Below are 21,337 nucleotides of genomic sequence, written 5' to 3'. Positions count from 1 at the left end.
TGCTTTCTGTTGTTTCTAAAGTGTCATTGAGCTTACCTTACATTATTTAATGAATCTTAATGGCATATTATCTTTTCTGCTTCTGCGAACACAAAATATAACAGTTATATGACATCCAAACATGAAGTCACTGTAAACAACTCTGCTTTTGTCTTTAACACACAAACATAGGAACTGTATTAAGGCTATTGGCAGGTCTAGCTGTATAAACACACAAGCAATATTAGCAACCTAGGACAGGACTTAGCTGGCCAGCTACAAGAGGTGAGCAATCGACCAATAATCATTGGTGTTGATGGAAACTGGAACTAAATGATTCCTCATGGCTGGTTCATCTACCATCCAAGACTACTATACTTTGTGCTTGAATCCAGATTGGATATAGGCAGTATTCCACTGTAAGCCCCATGGTCCACTTATGAAATTTTACTAAACTACAGATGTGCATTTACTTACCATTCAACATATTCCAAGATGTCACAAGATCTCTATCCTAAGTGCAGCCACCTAGTAGTTGTGATTAAGTTGAGCTGCAGCAGGTTTTGCTAGCATGTTAGGATAATGAATTAGTTTCATGAGAAATTTTTGTCCCAAACACCAGTCGGTCCACTCAACAAACACGGTTCCACAAAGGAAAAGCGATCAGGCATCGCATAGCATTGCGGCCCCTCAGTCCTCCAGACTGAGACCACCCACAGATCCTCTGCTCCAGGTTCACACACACTTCCCCAGACTGACACACTGAGGGTGGATTTATGCCAGACTGATTAGGGTAGGCTTCACCTGTGCTCACCTCAGGTATGAGGGAATACCCGTGCTGGAAGGGTGTGGACCGGCAGCTCCCACTACCAAGTCTAACTGCCAGTCCCATTAAAATCCAGCCCAGAATGCAATGTAAACAAAACTGTCTCAGCAAACTATCCTTTGCTGAGACCATTGCACACTTCTGGATTTTAGTTATCTCACCCAGCTGAGGAATCTGGGTGAGATATACACGCCCTCCTGCACTGTACAACTTGCCAATATATATATATATATATATATATATATATATACAGTACAGACCAAAAGTTTGGACACACCTTCTCATTCAAAGAGTTTTCTTTATTTTCATGACTATGAAGGCATCAAAACTATGAATTAACACATGTGGAATTCTATACATAACAAACAAGTGTGAAACAACTGAAAATATGTCATATTCTAGGTTCTTCAAAGTAGCCACCTTTTGCTTTGATTACTGCTTTCACACTCTTGGCATTCTCTTGATGAGCTTCAAGAGGTAGTCCCCTGAAATGGTCTTCCAACAGTCTTGAAGGAGTTCCCTGAGATGCTTAGCACTTGTTGGCCCTTTTGCCTTCACTCTGCGGTCCAGTTCACCCCAAATCATCTCGATTGGGTTCAGGTCCGGTGACTGTGGAGGCCAGGTCATCTGGCGCAGCACCCCATCACTCTCCTTCATGGTCAAATAGCCCTTACTTTCAAAGTTTTCCCAATTTTTGGGCTGACTGACTGACCTTCATTTCTTAAAGTAATGATGGCCACTCGTTTTTCTTTACTTAGCTGCTTTTTTCTTGCCATAATACAAATTCTAACAGTCTATTCAGCAGGACTATCAGCTGTGTATCCACCTGACTTCTCCTCAACGCAACTGATGGTCCCAACCCCATTTATAAGGCAAGAAATCCCACTTATTAAACCTGACAGGGCACACCTGTGAAGTGAAAACCATTTCAGGGGACTACCTCTTGAAGCTCATCAAGAGAATGCCAAGAGTGTGCAAAGCAGTAATCAAAGTAAAAGGTAGCTACTTTGAAGAACCTAGAATATGACATATTTTCAGTTGTTTAACACTTGTTTGTTATGTATAGAATTCCACATGTGTTAATTCATAGTTTTGATGCCTTCAGTGTGAATCTACAATTTTCATAGTCATGAAAATAAAGAAAACTCTTTGAATGAGAAGGTGTCCAAACTTTTGGTCTGTACTGTGTATATATATATATATATATATATATATATATATAAAATGCATACATATAAGCAAACTATGACTACAAGTAGCAGCACACTGATATGTGCAAAGATGAGACCTATCCTAACAGACTTGGCTCTATTTGGGCTTTTGGACTACAAGATTTCAGCCCAATGTAGAATCCAGCTATATCACACTCTAAATAAAGTGTACGGTCCAAATTGGTGTAGCCAATCCCCCAAATATACAGTGTAAAAACAAAATTGTTATAAAAAAGGGGTTCAGGTGCACACTACCATGGCTGCAATGCAAAATAAAACTAGGACTACAAGTAGCAACACACTGCCATGCGCATGCAAACACTAGAAAGATTAATGTATGTAAACTGTATCACTGCTATACTTTCTATATGAAAATTAGAAGCTCTTTACACATATTTTTGATCAAAATTGTGTCTAACCGATCTACCAGCTACAAGGTAGCCTCTAACAGACAGGACCTACACTAACAGACATCACGAACAAAACAATTTAGTGTGCAGGTTCTTGAACTTTCTCACAGCTGCAGTCCCAAAAACAGGAGCAGGCCCGCACTCCCCTAAAATTAAAATAAAACACATAGGTATGGGTCCACGCTAATTGTTTTCCCCTAGAGGAATGTTCACAAGAAGTCACTCTCCTGGAGCCGTCTCTCCTTACTACTGGCTTTCGGCTTCCTCGATCCCTGAACCGACCGGCAACAGAAACCTTTTCTTCCTTCAAAAGGACATACAGGGAGTGCAGAATTATTAGGCAAGTTGTATTTTTGAGGATTAATTTTATTATTGAACATCAACCATGTTCTCAATGAACCCAAAAAACTCATTAATATCAAAGCTGAATATTTTTTAGTTTTTAGTTTGTTTTTAGTTTTAGCTATTTTAGGGGGATATCTGTGTGTGCAGGTGACTATTACTGTGCATAATTATTAGGCAACTTAACAAAAAACTAATATATACCCATTTCAATTATTTATTTTTACCAGTGAAACCAATATAACATCTCAACATTCACAAATATACAGTGGGGGAAATAATTATTTGACCCCTCACTGATTTTGTAAGTTTGTCCAATGACAAAGAAATGAAAAGTCTCAGAACAGTATCATTTCAATGGTAGGTTTATTGTAACAGTGGCAGATAGCACATCAAAAGGAAAATCGAAAAAATAACTTTAAATAAAAGATAGCAACTGATTTGCATTTCATTGAGTGAAATAAGTATTTGAACCCTCTAACAAAAAAAGACTTAATACTTGGTGGAAAAACCCTTGTTTGCAAGCACAGAGGTCAAACGTTTCTTGTAATTGATGACCAAGTTTGCGCACATTTTAGGAGGAATGTTGGTCCACTCCTCTTTGCAGATCATCTCTAAATCCCTAAGGTTTCGAGGCTGTCTCTGTGCAACTCTGAGCTTGAGCTCCCTCCATAGGTTTTCGATTGGATTAAGGTCCGGAGACTGACTAGGCCACTCCATGACCTTAATGTGCTTCTTCTTGAGCCACTCCTTTGTTGCCTTTGCTGTATGTTTTGGGTCATTGTCGTGCTGGAACACCCATCCACGACCCATTTTCAGTTTCCTGGCAGAGGGAAGGAGGTTGTCGCTCAGGATTTCACGATACATGGCTCCGTCCATTTTCCCATTTATGCGAATAAGTTGTCCTGTGCCCTTAGCAGAAAAACACCCCCAAAGCAAAATGTTTCCACCCCCATGCTTGACGGTGGGGACGGTGTTTTGGGGGTCATAGGCAGCATTTTTCTTCCTCCAAACACAGCGAGTTGAGTTAATGCCAAAGAGCTCTATTTTGGTCTCATCAGACCACAGCACCTTCTCCCAGTCACTCTCTGAATCATTCAGGTGTTCATTGGCAAACTTCAGACGGGCCTGCACATGTGCCTTCCTGAGCAGGGGGACCTTGCGAGCCCTGCAGGATTTTAATCCATTGCGGTGTAATGTGTTTCCAATGGTTTTCTTGGTGACTGTGGTCCCTGCTAATTTGAGGTCATTAACTAACTCCTCCCGGGTAGTTCTAGGATGCTTTTTCACCTTTCTCAGAACCATTGACACCCCACGAGGTGAGATCTTGCGTGGAGCCCCAGAGCGAGGTCGATTGATGTTCATTTTGTGCTCCTTCCATTTTCGAACAATCGGACCAACAGTTGTCACCTTCTCTCCCAGCTTCTTGCTAATGGTTTTGTAGCCCATTCCAGCCTTGTGCAGGTCTACAATTTTGTCTCTGACATCCTTGGACAGCTCTTTGGTCTTTCCCATGTTGGAGAGTTTGGAGTCTGCTTGATTGATTGATTCTGTGGACAGGTGTCTTTTATACAGGTGACTAGTTAAGACAGGTGTCCTTAATGAGGGTGACTAATTGAGTAGAAGTGTCTAACCACTCTGTGGGAGCCAGAACTCTTAATGGTTGGTAGGGGTTCAAATACTTATTTCACTCAATGAAATGCAAATCAGTTGCTATCTTTTATTTAAAGTTATTTTTTCGATTTTCCTTTTGATGTGCTATCTGCCACTGTTACAATAAACCTACCATTGAAATGATACTGTTCTGAGACTTTTCATTTCTTTGTCATTGGACAAACTTACAAAATCAGTGAGGGGTCAAATAATTATTTCCCCCACTGTACATTTCTGACATTCAAAAACAAAACAAAAACAAATCAGTGACCAATATAGCCACCTTTCTTTGCAAGGACACTCAAAAGCCTGCCATCCATGGATTCTGTCAGTGTTTTGATCTGTTCACCATCAACATTGCGTGCAGCAGCAACCACAGCCTCCCAGACACTGTTCAGAGAGGTGTACTGTTTTCCCTCCTTGTAAATCTCACATTTGATGATGGACCACAGGTTCTCAATGGGGTTCAGATCAGGTGAACAAGGAGGCCATGTCATTAGATTTTCTTTTTTTATACCCTTTCTTGCCAGCCACGCTGTGGAGTACTTGGACGCGTGTGATGGAGCATTGTCCTACATGAAAATCATGTTTTTCTTGAAGGATGCAGACTTCTTCCTGTACCACTGCTTGAAGAAGGTGTCTTCCAGAAACTGGCAGTAGGACTGGGAGTTGAGCTTGACTCCATCCTCAACCCGAAAAGGCCCCACAAGCTCATCTTTGATGATACCAGCCCAAACCAGTACTCCACCTCCACCTTGCTGGCGTCTGAGTCGGACTGGAGCTCTCTGCCCTTTACCAATCCAGCCACGGGCCCATCCATCTGGCCCATCAAGACTCACTCTCATTTCATCAGTCCATAAAACCTTAGAAAAATCAGTCTTGAGATATTTCTTGGCCCAGTCTTGACGTTTCAGCTTGTGTGTCTTGTTCAGTGGTGGTCGTCTTTCAGCCTTTCTTACCTTGGCCATGTCTGTGAGTATTGCACACCTTGTGCTTTTGGGCACTCCAGTGATGTTGCAGCTCTGGAATATGGCCAAACTGGTGGCAAGTGGCATCTTGGCAGCTGCACGCTTGACTTTTCTCAGTTCATGGGCAGTTATTTTGCGCCTTGGTTTTTCCACACGCTTCTTGCGACCCTGTTGACTATTTTGAATGAAAAGCTTGATTGTTCGATGATCACGCTTCAGAAGCTTTTCAATTTTAAGAGTGCTGCATCCCTCTGCAAGATATCTCACTATTTTTGACTTTTCTGAGCCTGTCAAGTCCTTCTTTTGACCCATTTTGCCAAAGGAAAGGAAGTTGCCTAATAATTATGCACACCTAATATAGGGTGTTGATGTCATTAGACCACACCCCTTCTCATTACAGAGATGCACATCACCTAATATGCTTAATTGGTAGTAGGCTTTCGAGCCTATATAGCTTGGAGTAAGACAACATGCATAAAGAGGATGATGTGGTCAAAATACTCATTTGCCTAATAATTCTGCACGCAGTGTAAATATAGTACAGACCCGCAAAAAAACAGGTTTACCGTGCTTTTTTTGTACTTACAAGACCATTTCTTGCCACATCACATATACAAATTTTTGGTGTATCTCTGCCTGACCCGGGTTTCACTACCAGCTTCGTCTGAGGCGTCCTGGACACTCTGATTAAAAGGACTGTCCCCCAAATGTACAATGCAAAAACATATATATAGTGATGAGCGGCAGGGGCAATATTCGAATTGGCGAATATTCGCCATATATTCGAGAATTTGCGAATTCATGATCTCTAAGCATTATTTTCTTGATTGCGAAAATTCGCCTAAAGAATTCGCATAAAAAATCGCATTAACTGGTATTTTTTTAAAAATCTAATATTCGCGATTACGAATATATTTTGTGATATTCTAAATATTCGCGAATTCTCGAAGTGCCGATATTCGCAATTAAAATTCGTAATTCGAATATTCGTGATCAACACTACATATATACATCTAATCACACAAATGCATAATTCTACAAGCACTGCAGAGCTCCCACTGATTTCAACAGACATGTAAAGTCCAGATACAGCTTAACCCACAATGGTATAGGTCAAATGAAGAGGACTTGTCTATAGCAGAAGCACCAAAAGCACCATGAAAAAACTCCCAAAGAACCTGCAACAGGCAGTTTTGCTATCATTTTTGTTACTATCATCTATGTGCGGAAAGTGCCCTATAAAAATGCCATAGTATGCTATACTTTGGTGAAAATCCAGTCTTATAACAATTTTCTTCTCCAATGTTATTTAGAGGTCAGCCAATTTATGAAGACTACCACAGTGTAAGTCACATAATCACACAACCAACAATTACTGATCATTTACTAGAGATGAATACAGTAGAGGCAGTAAATAAGCTCAGTACATAAGCCTCGCTCAGGGGTACTTATGTAATTTATTTTGAATTCTAAAGCTGTCATTACTTTAAAGGGTTTCTACCACTTTGTTTTTACATATTTAGCTGTCAGACACTAGCGATCCGCTAGTGTCTGCTCTACCGAACCATCCTAATATAATAGATTTTGGGGCAGCCGTTTCGCTAAAAAACGACCTTATATAGATATGCTAATGAGCCTCTAGGTGCTATGGGGGCGTCATTAGCACCTAGAGGCTCGGTCTACCTTCACAAACTGCGCCGCCCAGCGCATCCCTCCAGCCCGCCCATCTCCTCCCGAATGCGATCCTCCCTGTGAGCCAGCGGACAAATTTCGCGCATGCGCCGTGCGCGTATGTATTCGGCGCATGCGCAGTGAATGTCTGACCGTTTTCTGCACAGACATCTCCACTGCGCCTGTTCCTCTGAGCACTATGACGTCATCGGCGCAGGCGCAGTGGAGATGTCTGAGCAGGGAAGCGGTCAGACATTCACTGCGCATGCGCCAAATACAGATGCGCATCGGAAGGATCGCATTCGGGAGGAGATGGGCGGGCTGGAGGGACGCGCTGGGCAGCGGCAGTTTGTGAAGGTAGACCGAGCCTCTAGGTGCTAATGACGCCCCCATAGCACCTAGAGGCTCATTAGCATATCTATATAAGTTCGATTTTTTGCGAAACGGCTGCCCAATAAACAGTTATATTGGGATGGTTTGGGAGAGCAGACACTAGCGGATCGCTAGTGTCTGAAAGCTAATTAGGTGAAAACGAAGTGGTAGAAACCCTTTAAAGAAAAAAATTATGCACTGGAAACCTGTTAAAACACTGTTTATGTGTATGAGCTTTAGAAGACCATGAGGGATTATTTATATATTTTTTTACAGATGATGACACTTCTGTTTTCACATACCGTATTTTTCGCCCTATAAGATGCACCATATGCCTCTCATCAGCCCCCATTGCCTCATATCAGAATCAATATGCCTCTCATCAGCCCTCATTGCCTATCATCAGCCCCCATGCCTCTTAGCAACCCCCATATGAGCCCTCATGCCTCTTAGCAGCCCCTATATGAGCCCCCATGCCTCTTAGCAGCCCTCATATGAGCCCCTATGCCTCTTAGCAGCCCCCATATGAGCCCCCATGCCTCTTAGCAGCCCCCATATGAGCCTCCATGCCTCTTAGCAGCCCCCATATGAGCCCCCATGCCTCTTAGCAGCACCAATATGAGCCCCCATGCCTCTTAGCAGCACCAATATGAGCCCCCAAGCCTCTTAGCAGCCCCCATATGAGCCCCCAAGCCTCTTAGCAGCCCCCATATGAGCCCCCAAGCCTCTTAGCAGCCCCCATATGAGCCCCCATGCCTCTTAATGCCCCCATATGAGCCCCCATGCCTCTTAGTAGCCCCCATATGAGCCCCCATGCCTCTTAGCACCCATATGAGCCCCAAGCCTCTTAGCAGCCCCCATATGAGCCCCCATGCCTCTTAGCAGCTTCAATATGAGCTCCCATGCCTCTTAGCAGCCCCCATGCCACAGAGAACGTAAACAAAATGCATCTTATGGGGCGAAAAATACGTTACTTAAGCTCTTTGCATATTCTGACGAATAAATGTATTGTTAGTTCTTTTAGGCTTTGGCTACATGGCCTTGCAAAGTTGTGAATCATGCAGTTATGTGTGACACATTTGTTCTCTATGGGATGCTAACTCATAAATAACCTTGAAAATTTTAAAAATAATCATAAATGGCCAGTATTTATGCAAGAGTCACTACAGTATGCCACTTGCAACTCTTATTCTAAAATAGAACAACAAGGACACAACAGTGTCACTGTGCTGCCCAGCCTTACACATAGTAACACGATATGCAGACCAGCAGATGACTTTTAGCGTCTGCCAGCCTGCATATGACTCTGCAAGGACATATCTAAATGTCCTTACTAATTTGAAACTGCACACAGATCATGCAGCTGTGGAGAGAGTCAGAGACAGCCAGCCTCCATATTCCACAATCTGCACTCAATACCCAATAATGAGAAAGTGAAAACTGAATTTTAGACATTTTTGCAAATTTATTAAAAAGGAAAAACAAAATTTTTTCATGGGCATAAGTATTCAGACCCTTTGTTATGACAAGCGAAATTTAGCCTTGGGGGCTTCTCATTTTTCTTGATCATCTTGAGATGTTTCTACACTTTGATTGGAGTTCACTTTTGGTAAATTCAGTGGATTTGACACGATTTAGAAAGACAAAACCCTGTCTATAAAAGGTCTCAAAGCTGATACTGAATATAAGAGGAAAAACCAAGCCATAAAGGGGAAATAACTGCCTGTAGAGCTCAGAAATAGGATTGTGAGGAGGCACAGATCTGGAAAAAGGTGCAAAACATTTCTGCTGCACTGAAAGTTCCTGAGAGCACAGTGGCCTCCATAATTCTAAGATTTTTTTTCCAAATTTTCTATAAATTTTGGACTTAAATAATAAAAAAAAGTGAAACATATCGACTCAAATTTACCACTAACATGAAGTACAATGTGTCACAAGAAAATTTTCTCAGAATGGCTTGAATAAGTAAAAGCATTCCAAAGTTATTACTAGACTTGGGCGAATCAAGCTTCGGATCATAGATCCGAAGTTGATTACGTCAAACACTTCGTTCTAATGCTGTACGGAGACCTGTCTCTGTACAGCATTAAAATGTATTGCGTCAGTGGAAGCTAAATTCGTTTCACCCGAAGTCGCACAAGACTTTGGTGAATGAATTCGGTATTCATTTCTGGAGATGTACCGCCTGGCACCTCGGTTCCAAACCCGACTTCAGATTGATAATGAATGAATACCGAATTTATTCACCGAAATCTCGCGTGACTTTGGGTGAAACAAATTTTTCCTCCAAAAATGGTGGTCAGGAAGGGGTTAAATAAAAAATAGCCTAAAAATAAAGCCTGTGTGTCACTAAAAAATATTTAAAGATTATGTAAATAACTGACTGAAAAAAAGTTATTGTTTTTCATGCGGCATGTACTAAAACAGCTGGAAATGTATCTGGTCATGAAGGGGGTAAAGCTGCCCGGTTTCAAACTGGTTAAATATAACTGACTTGCACATCTCTTTTCCAGTGGAGTATAACACATCGGTGTCTCTCATTCTCCCTGTATATTATTGCACTAGACCAGGCTGAAAAATTGACAGTAGCATAAAATTCCCTGTAGCGAGAGTCACACTTGACTTCCTTTCTGTACATTATTATTCAGAGGTTGTGATGCTCGCCTCCCTTCCCCCATTAGTTAGCATGGCTAAAAACACTGTGTTAATGCAAGACTCAATTCAATAAGAGGCAACTAACGGTTCCTAAAGGAGTTAAACTTGATGTAATTAGTCCATTTATAATGAACATTTTCTATTTTGCCATGTCTAACTCTCGGTAGCAGGACATCATTAATTTAACATACCCAGCATTTAAATGACATTATGGTTAGTTAAAAGCTAATTAAATGTAACATCTGCAGTATACATCATAAAGGAAAGTGTGCTGATATAGTATGATGGTAACTGTACAACAGGATAAAACATCATTCAAATTGAGTGAAAAAAATTATAGATCCATACAAGTAATAATTTAAGATGCCACAGAGCTCTCGTCTTCATAGTCAAGCTAATGGGACTGAGTTGTAATACCAAGCACGGCCACTACCAAAAGTATGGAGCTGTGCCTGGAAAAAGGAAGATGCACAGCCCCTTTAATTAGCCAATACCGGGACCTCCAATGATCTGATATTGATAACCTATACTAAGAATATCCTGGATATCTCATTTAAAGGGTTTTTAGATATTGATGACTTATTCTCAGGATAGGTCATCAATATAAGATTATTGGGATCTAACATCAGCTGAAGGGGAGTGTCTTTTCCACTGCAGCTAAGGGGGCGTTACCGTGCTCTATTCAGATCCAGGTGCTGGTTTGAAAACTGTAGAATATGTTTTTAATGAGACAACCCCTTTAATTGAGGTCTAACTATTGGTGAATGGTCCGTTTCATATTTGTTATATAGTGTATGCTGTAAAAATCATGATCAATTATACAATGAAGGTTTCCTTATGTGCAATAACTTTTCTATAAAACTTAGTCTAACACTTTAGTTCATGTAAGTGAATGCCATAAAATTAGGTCCTGCATCTGATACAGACCATATGTAGAAGGCACACCCAACAAAAGCCTCATCTCACTTCTTCATAGGTATGGTGAACATAGCTACCCATCTTTACTGGCACAACACTGTGAGGTCTCATACACATGGGCTTCTATGGGCTCATACAATATACCTCTGGGTGCCGCTGATTTTATGCGTTTTTTTGTGGACCTAACAAAAATTCATGAGAAAAAAAGTTGAAATGGACCAAGCATGGATTTACAAGCATTGCATCCAGAGAAGAATACAGTGTCTCATGTGGGCATGCAATGTGCCTATAGGTTTGTAAAACAACCACATAGCCACTCAATATGTCACCCTACAGGGCCAGTATACATGACATTACTGTATGCTGGAGCCTTGTCGAATGATGGTATAAAAGTGTCCCAAAAATGACTAATTTCCCTTAAACATTGTTAGGTTGGGTATAAGTAACGTAATGGACCATCTTGTGGTTGACCTGTATGTGGAACTTGAATGTTAATGTGGCTGGCCTAATTTATACTACTTATTATGGAATAATCCTATAGACTAATGGAAGATGTGTTTGATCTTTTTGTGTGTGTGCATCCAACCATATAGTTTGTTGGAAGGTAATTCATGTGCATGGCTGTGTATGCTTCTATGGTAACCCGCTATGGGCACAGTTAGGAGTTATTAAACCAGAGCTTGAAAACTTCTTAAGTAATATTTTTTCATTAAAAGATTACGTTTTTGTTATATCAACATTTCTTCACCTATTTTTCTTCTCTTCTTCTTTCAGGTACTTCAAAAGCTTGGAAAGGCAGATGAAACAAAAGATGAACAATTTGAGGAATATGTACAAAACTTCAAAAGACAAGAGGTAAGAAATGTGTTTAAAGGGATTGGCCGGATTCCTACATTGATGATCTATCCCGAGCCGACGCAGGCGCAGCAGGAGACCCTGGCATTGAACTCACTTGTACCTTCTGCGCGTGCGCCGGATAACTTGCCCGGCACCCTCACTCGCAGTGCGCCTGCGTCCCTTATTCAATGCCAGCGTCTCCTGCTGCGCCTGTGTCGGCTCGGGAGGATCGGGGACTGTAAAAGCCGCCCAGCCAGTGAATAATAATGAGCTGGGCGGCGCTAGGAAGCGACAGTTGAGGCGCGGCTGGGCACAAAGGTAGGAGTAAAAACGCCCCTTGGGCATAAAGGAAGGTGATTGACAGATGATTATAAAGTTGTTTTTACATGGTTTAAAATGCGGACAGGGGGTACTCTTATATCATTTTTATATATATAATTAGGACCAACCTGGGTAAGGTTATTTTAATAGTCTATTTACAAATGCCTGATTAGGCAAGAAAACCTATCTTGACCCAGGTTTTAAAACTTCACTTTTATTAGTATAGTTCTAAAAAGATATATATATATTTTATATTATATTATAGATGGATGCAACATGCACCCTTTATTGAACTGAAACAACCTAGGAATGAAAAATTAAAAATACAATGCACCTCAACTCTATTAGTGAAGATACTGCACTGAATTAAAGGGAGAGAGATGTGCACTATCTCTCAATGGTTGTCCCTTATAATAAACAAAGTGCTACTGTGGCACACTGCCATCACACCGTCCGCATTGATGCTTCACACTGAAAATCTAAGACTGCCCCCCGACATGTTTCGCCAGAATTCTGGCTTCTTCAGGGGCAAATGGGCTGCCCATTTTCCCCTGAAGAAGCCAGAATTCTGGCGAAACATGTCGGGGGGCAGTCTTAGATTTTAACTGCTCTGCACCTCCTCATTGTTACCAACACCTAACGGTGATGGTGTTGGTGTAGTTCAAATTTTCAGTGCACTGTGGCACATGTTGCTGGACACTGAATCCCTGGTGCGGTTCAGCCAATCTAGCTTGTGAACCAAGTCCACAACCAATGTAACACACACATAGTGGTTTGTGTTTTGTTCTCACACCACTTCAGTAGGCTGTCTAAACATCATTTTCAGTGTGAAGCATCAATGCGGACGGTGTGATGGCAGTGTGCCACAGTAGCACTTTGTTTATTATAAGGGACAACCATTGAGAGATAGTGCACATCTCTCTCCCTTTAATTTAGTGCAGTATCTTCACTAATAGAGTTGAGGTGCATTGTATTTTTAATTTTTCATTCCTAGGTTGTTTCAGTTCAATAAAGGGTGCATGTTGCATCCATCTATAATATAATATAAAATATATATATCTTTTTAGAACTATACTAATAAAAGTGAAGTTTTAAAACCTGGGTCAAGATAGGTTTTCTTGCCTAATCAGGCATTTGTAAATAGACTCTTATATCATTGTAATACACTTTAATAGACCTATGACTGAATAGGAATACCTAAATATGTTTATTGGGCCTGTCAGTGTCCCTTTAAAGAGGTTGTCCTAATTATTTCAAAAGTTCCCCGAAGCTCTTAAATGTGTTAAAATAGTAAAAAATGATGTACTCACCACTTACCACTCACCCTGCAGTTTTCAGCGCTGTTACTCGCCCCTCAGGGCTATGTATATAGGCTGTAGCGGGGCCATTTCACTATATGGTACCTGACCGTTGCAGCCAATCACTGTCTTCAGATTTATACGACACAAGACTGTTGAATTTCCATTCCTTCTTATTTTGTACTGCCAACAATCTACTGTTTGCTTCCTGTAGTTTCCTATAATTTTTGGCTTTGATGAGCGTCACCTATTTTGACAATTCTTTTTCAGTGATGTAGCAGAGCTTTGTCAGATACAGTATAACAGCCCTGGTGTTATCAGATTAATTAGAGCTGTGTTTGTTGTGGGATAGAACAATGATAGAAGTGATAGAATCATTAATACGCTTTTATGAAAACACTAATTTAATTCATAGATAACGCAATGTAATATGCATACAACAGTAATAATAATGATGATAATAATGTTGGTAGGTGTAGATCTGAGACAGCAGGAACATTACATTGCTGATAAGACAGCATTTTCCCATAGCGTATTGCACACAGACATTAATCGCTGATGTCTTTAGCATATCAATCAAACATGGTTCTCTCATGCTGCTTTGCAAGCAAGTTCCAGACCTAGCTGGGCTACAATTATTACTTTCAGCAATGTATGCTAATTTTTCCGGCACAGAAATGCATATTAATTGCTATATCCGCAATGCTCATTTGTCAGAGATTAAAGCAATGTTTTCATTATTTTAACCTCATATAATTGCAGTGTCAGTTGGAATGGTTTATCCCTGAAGAGAAAATCTGTGGATCATGTTATAGCACTTGATGCTAAATATCTGCAATTACTGCTAGATACAATTAGCTGTGTTAAGTTCTATTCAATTGCTACTCAAAAAACTATTATCTATCTCTATCTATCTATCTATCTATCTATCTATCTATCTATCTATCTATCTATCTATCTATCTATCTATCTATCTATCTATCTATCCAATCTATTATCTCATTTCTATCTATCTCATATCTATCTATCTATCTATCTATCTATCTATCTATCTATCTATCTATCTATCTATCTAGATTTATTGGCAGGTCTAAAATTATACATTAGTATTGCCAAAGCATGTGAGAAATAGGGGGTTGAGAAATGGGGACACACCTTGGGTCGGTGTATAGGAGTCCGTGGCGTATCATGACAAGCGGAAAGGGGTGCGGACACACCCCGGGTCAGGGTATCTATGTCCATGGCATATCAGGCTCCTCTCAGTCTGTGGCAGGCACTGAAATATTGTTCTGCTATGTCCACAGTGTTCTCATCCTCTCCCAGCAGGATGGGCAGTTTCTCTTCCTCCTTCATGGAGCTGAAGTCTGGGAGTAGATCAGACTGTCTCCCAAAGTGGATGCTCCTCACTACTGAGTATTTGGGACAGTATATCAGGAAGTGGGCCTCATCCTCCACCGCCTCCAGGTTGCATTTCTGGCACAGTCTGCTTTCTCTAGGCATGTAGCTCTGTCGATGCCGTCCGGATTCGACGGTCAGGCTGTGGGCGCTCAGTCTGTAGCGGCTCAGGATTTTCCAGTCTCTAGGGTTCCCTAGTTCCTCCAGATATGGGGCCAGTTTGTAGTCTCTCTGCAGGCTATGGTTCACCGTCAGCTTCTGGGATGTTCTCACCTCCTTCCTCCATTCACTGACATATTCCTCCTGTCTCTTGTTTATTGTGTTTCTGATCTCGGCTTTTGTGAGGTGGTGTGGGGTGATTTTCTGGTTGGGCTGGATTCCATTAAGTTGATTTTTGGGCCTTGCTTGTCTGGGATTCCTTGGTGTAGCAAGGCTTTATGGTGATGGGAGCCTTCACTATTACTATTATGTAGATGGCGCCAGAATGATAGCGCCCTCTTCTGGATTGTAAAGTGTAGTGGGAATCTGACCAGCTTCCCTCGACAGGCACTGTTAGAGGTGCTCCAATGGACCTGGAGGAGATGCTTACAGAATTCCAGGTGGAATATTTCTGTTGGGCTGGAATCCCATCTTTACCAGTCGGGGTACGTGTGAGGACCCCAGACTTCACTGCCATACAGGAGGATTAGTGCAATGATGGAGTCAAAGATTTTAAGCCAGTCCCTCACTGGTGCTTTGAGGTGGTACAGTTGTCTTCTGATGTTGTAGAAGGTCTTGCATGCTTTGTCTTTCAGCTCCTCAATGGCTGATTTGAATCTCTCAGTTTGGTCAATTATCAGGCCCAGGCAGGTGTACCTGTTGGTGGCTGTAAGAGGGCAGTTGTGTAGTGTGACGGTAGAGGGCCTGGCTGACTTAGTTTTCCTTCTCTGGAACACCACAGTGTTGGTCTTTTTTAAATTGATGTGAAGGGCCCATGTGGTGCTGAATTTCTCCAGAATGAATAGCTGGTCTTGGAGACCTTTCTCAGTTGGTGATAGTAGGAGAAGGTCATCCACATACAGGAGAAATTTCACCTCAGTGTCATGGAGCATGAGACCTGATATTGAGGAGGACTCCAGAGCCGCTGCCAACTCGTTGATGTAAATGTTAAAGAGAGTTGGACTGAGGCTGCAGCCCTCGGCTCTGCTGGAAGTAAGCCGTTCTTTTCCCATTTACCTTCACACTCAGTTCTCGGTGTAGGAGCTTTTGATGACGTTGTATGTCTTTCCTCCTATTCCGCTCTCCAATAGCTTTAGGAGCAATCCTGGGTGCCACACAGAGTCAAAGGCCTTTTTGAAGTCCACGAAACAAGCGTATATCTTTCCCTGCTTTGTGTTGTGGACATGGCTCTGGATGAGGCGGTGCAGGGTGTAGACGTGGTCTGTGGTGCGGTCGTTTGGCAGGAACCCTGCTTGGCTTTTACTGAGTACATTGTGCTGGATGAGAAAGCTGAGGATTATCTGGTTTAGGATACTTTTAAATAGTTTCCCCAGATTGCTGCTGACACATATCCCTCGGTAGTTGGCAGGGTCATACCTGTCCCCGCTCTTAACACCATGGTTCCAGGCTTGGGGGAAGTAGCCAGAGCTTAGCACAATGTTGTACAATTTTGCTATGGCTGCCTGTATTGCTGGTGGGCTGTACTTAATCATTTCGGGTGGGATGCCATCTGTGCCGCTGGCTTTTTTACCTCTTATGGTTGATATTCTCTCTGATATCTCCTGCAGTGTTATGGGTGAATCTAGCGGGTTTTGGAAATCTTTAAGTATCTCTTACATGGTCTTGAGTTTTGACCTCATTTGTTCTTGGCCTGGATTACGTTCTTCTTTTGGGATGTCTCTGTAGAGGTCTCTGAAATACTGGAGCCAGATTCTGCCGTTCTGAATATAGAGGTTGCTTTTCTCATTTGTGCCCAGGTGGTCCATAGTTCCCAGAAGGAGTTATCTTGGAGGGCATCTTGAAGCTGTGTAAGTTTGGTTAAGGCATATTCTTGCTTTTTTCTTCTGAGGAGGGTTTTGTATTGCCTCTGCGCTGTGTCGAAGACTTCCTGCAGGTTGGTGTTGTTGGGATCTCTATGCTTTTTATTTGAGGCCGATATTAAGGTCTTCCGTACAGCTCTGCACTCCTCATCAAACCAAGTGTTGGGGTTATCTTCTTTTTGCTTAAGGTGGCATTGGCTATACTTTTTCAGGTCAGCCATTTCTGCCATGGTGTAAAATATATTATTAAGATCTCTTACAGCTTGATTGACTCCTTCTGGGGTTATCTCAAACACCTTGTTGTTGAAGTAGCAGAGCATCCCTTGGATTTCTGGTTTATTGTGCACCTCTTTATATTTCTGAGCCGATGTCTTGGACCACTTATAAGATGGAGGTAGTGTGAAGAGCCCGTCCTGCTGAAGTATTTGTCCCGGTGGTTTGTTTTTGGACTTAATATATAGGGATGTTTGGTTGTGATCAGACAAGTGTGATTGTGGGCTGACTATGAAGGCCCCAATGTTTGCGGGTCCCATGTCTGTAATTGCATCGTCCTTCCTAGAGAGTCTCCCTTGGTGCGACCGTTGAGGATGTGGAGTCCTAGGCTTTGGCAAAGATTCAACAATTTTTTGCCACTTTTATTTACCGTGCTGTCGTAACTGTTCCTCTCTGTATGTACTGAGCTGTCACTGTCGGTCTGTGCTCCATATATATAGATGTTTTCATCTGTGGTTAGGTAGTCTCTTTCCCTGCCTGTTCTGGCATTGAGATCTCCCATGATAAGGACTTTGCCCAGGGTTTGATAGTGGGCGGCTTCCCATTGCAGTTTTTCAAAGCATTCTGGGTTGTAGTAAGGGGACTCAGGTGGTGGTATGTAGGCCGCACAGAGGTAGATGTTGGACTGGGAGGTGAGGATGGAGCGGTCTATTCTGATCCAGATGTGAATGTTTCCCCGTTTCACTGGTCTGATCTGCTCATGGAGCTCCACTTTATACCACACTAGTATTCCTCCGAAACAGTGGCCAAGTTTGGTGGTTTTATTTTTCAGGGCTGGGACAGAGATTTCCCTGTGTACAGTGAGTGCCAGGGACTCGCTCTCTGCCTTAGTCCATGTTTTTAGAAGGATTTGAATGTCGATGTTTCTCAAACTCTGGGTGAAGTCTGGATCATTTACTTTACATCCAAAGGCTGACACGTTCAGACCTTGGATGTTCCAGCTGCTGATTATATAGGATGTCATGGCGGGTCCTTATACCTTGTAATGAGCGGGTTTCATAGGACAAGATGGGGGACTGACTGGTTCTGGTATGATAGATAAGGCTTATGTTGTCCAGTCACTTGAATGTTCTACATAAAGTTCTGAGCCGTTTTTTTTTTTTATCTCGTCTAGGTCTCTGCTCTGTATTTCTCTGTGTGAGGTGGGTGGTTTCCTCCATGGTTTTTGCCCCTGGTGGCCCTCGTTGGGGTACAGGGCCTGGTTTCCTGTTTGTAGTGTGGCGTTTGATACTTGAGGTCTTTGTGTTGTCGGTGGACTTTCCCTGTTGTCTCCAAATTGGCCTGTGTAGGGTCTAGGCCGGGGGGTTCTGTTTAGTACAATGTCCTTCATTTCTTTGGCCAGGAGGCTGACTCCTTGCTTATTGAGTTGTTTGCTGTCATATGGATGAAGGCAGTTGATAGCGGGGTGTTGTGCCAGGGTGACGTTTGGCACAGAGCTGATCTTAGCTGCTAGTTCAGTGTTAATGTTTGGATGGTATCGTTGGGCACATCCTTTCTGGGCAGCAGGGATGACACTATTATTTTACTGGCCGGGAACTTCTGTTGTACAGTTTTTGCCAGCAGGGTCAGCTGTTCCGCGATCTGCTGCTGATGGTCTTGAAGGTTGTTGGTACCCGTATGTATGATGATATTGGTTGAATTGGTGAAGTATGGATCATTGATAACTGCTGTGACTTGTTCTATCGTTGCACAATTAATTTTTTTAACCCTTTATTTTGAGAAAAGCCGCCTCATGTTCAGGTATTTCCCATTGGAGTCTATGATTAGTACTGTATCTGGACTTTGGGGCTTACGGGCCACTTATTGGTTAGTGAAGGTTTCCTGGGTGCTGTTCGGTACTGTTATTGGGTCTTCATGTTGGTTTGTGCTTGGGGTTCTATTAATTGTTGGCTCTGTCTCCACGTGTAGCAATCCGCTATTGGTTGATGTGGTTACATTAATTTCTGGTGTTGTTAATGTGTTACGGATCTTTAGTATAAAGTTCTGGATGCTGGTTGTCATTGTGTCTGTGGTCTTCCCTGACCCCCCTTCCTGATTCTGTATCTGCGTCTTTAGATCTGTTATCTCTTGTTGTAGCTTTCTATTTTCTTGTTGTAGGGCATGCAGTTTACATTGCATTTCTCCCAGAACTGCTGTTAACTCACATTTCAGTTTGTTTATTTCATTAAGTGCTTTGTCATTTGCATTTTTGTCTCTTCGGTTTCTTTGAAGTTCTTCCTTGAATTGAACGAAGTCTCTTTCTAATTGAGATAAACAGTCTCTGAGAATGCTGGGTGTTGGGTGGGAAGCATCCTCACCTAAAGACTCAGGGGGGTCTTTGCGTGTTGTCTCTGTTTTTTCTTCTGACTTGTATTTTTGAGCCAGGTTTTTGATATGAGGAAAGATTCTTTCAAACTGTGTTAAGTTGTTCTCATTGCCTTGCATCATGATGATGTTGGTGTTGTATAGATTTATGGTAAGTACAGTGTCTTCCTCATCCCGTTTCCTTTATCCTGATCTGTAGGCCCCTGTTGATGCCGCACTTTGATACGTTAATATAGTGTCTGCAGAAGGCTGTGTGCCAGGCAGATGGCTTATCAGTGAAGAACACTACGTCTGTTTTCCTCCTCTGTGGCTCCTTATAAGTGAAATCAGCTTAGAGGGTCTCTGGACTCTGTCTAATCGTGGCATCTTTTACAGCTTTCCTTGCTTGAGTGCTCCTCAGCGCTTCTGAGTATGTTATCTCAGGGATGTCTGACCCCTGCTGGCTGAGGCTTGTGTCTTTTCCGCATTTACATTACTGGATATTCCTTGTTCCAAATTGTGGTTTTCCATTTCTTAAATTATATCCTTATTTCTATGGAGCTTGGTCTCTAGCAGTTTCTAGTGAGGTTGTGGGGGGTTTGGTGTTGGAGCAGGAGCTCTTAACTGTTGTTGCTCAGTTCTCTGGACTCTGGATGATGATGGTGCTTGTTTGTAGTTTGTCCTGATAATTGCCGTCTGTCCTCTAAGCAAAGGTCTTATTTTGTCCTTTAAAATCCATAAGTTTTTCCTTTTTCATGAAGAGCTTCAGTCCTGCCCGCTTCTGTATCCCATGGAGTCGACATTTCCAAGATTTTGTCTTAAAATTTGCTCATTACAAGGTATAAAGTGATGAAAACTCAGGAGCTCATGTTCAGTGCTGCTTACTCCTGGGCTGCTGGGGTCTTATCTATCTATCTATCTATCTATCTACCGTATCTCAAATTTATCTATTAAAGGGAAAAAAAAACATGAAAAAGACCTAATAGAGTTGGGCCCAAACATTGCAGCAGGGCGAATAAAGAAGTCCACCATTTTTTTTCTTTCACCTCATTGGAGTGTTGCCTGTATTTTTTCCTTAGATGGATGGATAGATAGATAGATAGATAGATCAACAGATAGATAGATAGATAGATAGATAGATAGGAAATAGGAGATAGATAGATAGATAGATAGATGGATAGATAGATAGATAGTTTCCACTACCCTCCACCTGTGATCCTTATATTAACTCTTTTACTGCCCTAGACTACAGGGATACTGGAACTAATCACCTCACTGCCCTAGAACACCATATCTACTGACATTAACCCCTTTACTGCCTTAGACCACTAGGGATTTTTACGTTACCCCCTTCACTGCGCAAAACCACCAGTGAACTTTATATTTACGTTTCATTGGCGGATTAGCCCCACTGTAATTCAGTGATGGGTTTATCCATGGATTATCTCTGAAAAAGCCACCCATTCACTATTAAACATAGATTTTTTTTTTCTGGAGCATGCGAATGGGCTGTTAAGTACTACCTTGACTTGCAGTGGATTCAGTCAGGATTTAGGTGCTATTTCCTTAGTGGCATCTTATTGGAGCAATTAAAAATTGTCAGCAAAACTAGACATACTGTGCCCTTTGAATTATACTCCTGCTTTACATAAAATACAGGATTACCAAATTACATGTAATATAATAGTTTTTTTCATTTTTTTTTTTACTTTTCTGTAAAGCATCCGTTTCATTTTGTTTTCAAGAAATGCAAATGTGAAGAAGAAATGTACTTATGAGCATATGGATAATCTAATTATACTCTGGGATAAATAACATTTTCTTACTGAAAACTGTTAATATAAATGAAAGCATATTAGTTTATATATCATTCTGTAAAGTCAAATCAGGTACTTGGCCAAAGATTT

The 21,337-nt window shown here is 41.8% G+C and overlaps 1 protein-coding gene across 1 annotated transcript in view; it reads left to right on the top strand.

Moving 5' to 3' along the window:
- The window catches only part of AMPH (amphiphysin), a 316,380-nt gene that overhangs the window by 85,430 nt on the left and 209,613 nt on the right, over positions 1 to 21,337 (top strand). The window contains exon 2 of the mRNA XM_040433933.1: positions 11,780 to 11,860. Coding sequence (XP_040289867.1) covers positions 11,780 to 11,860 — 81 coding nt within the window. The remainder of the gene's footprint in view (positions 1 to 11,779; positions 11,861 to 21,337) is intronic.

Source organism: Bufo bufo, chromosome 5 (genome assembly GCF_905171765.1).
Source record: "Bufo bufo chromosome 5, aBufBuf1.1, whole genome shotgun sequence".
Taxonomy (NCBI): domain Eukaryota; kingdom Metazoa; phylum Chordata; class Amphibia; order Anura; family Bufonidae; genus Bufo; species Bufo bufo.
This window is presented reverse-complemented; position numbering and strand designations above follow the sequence as displayed.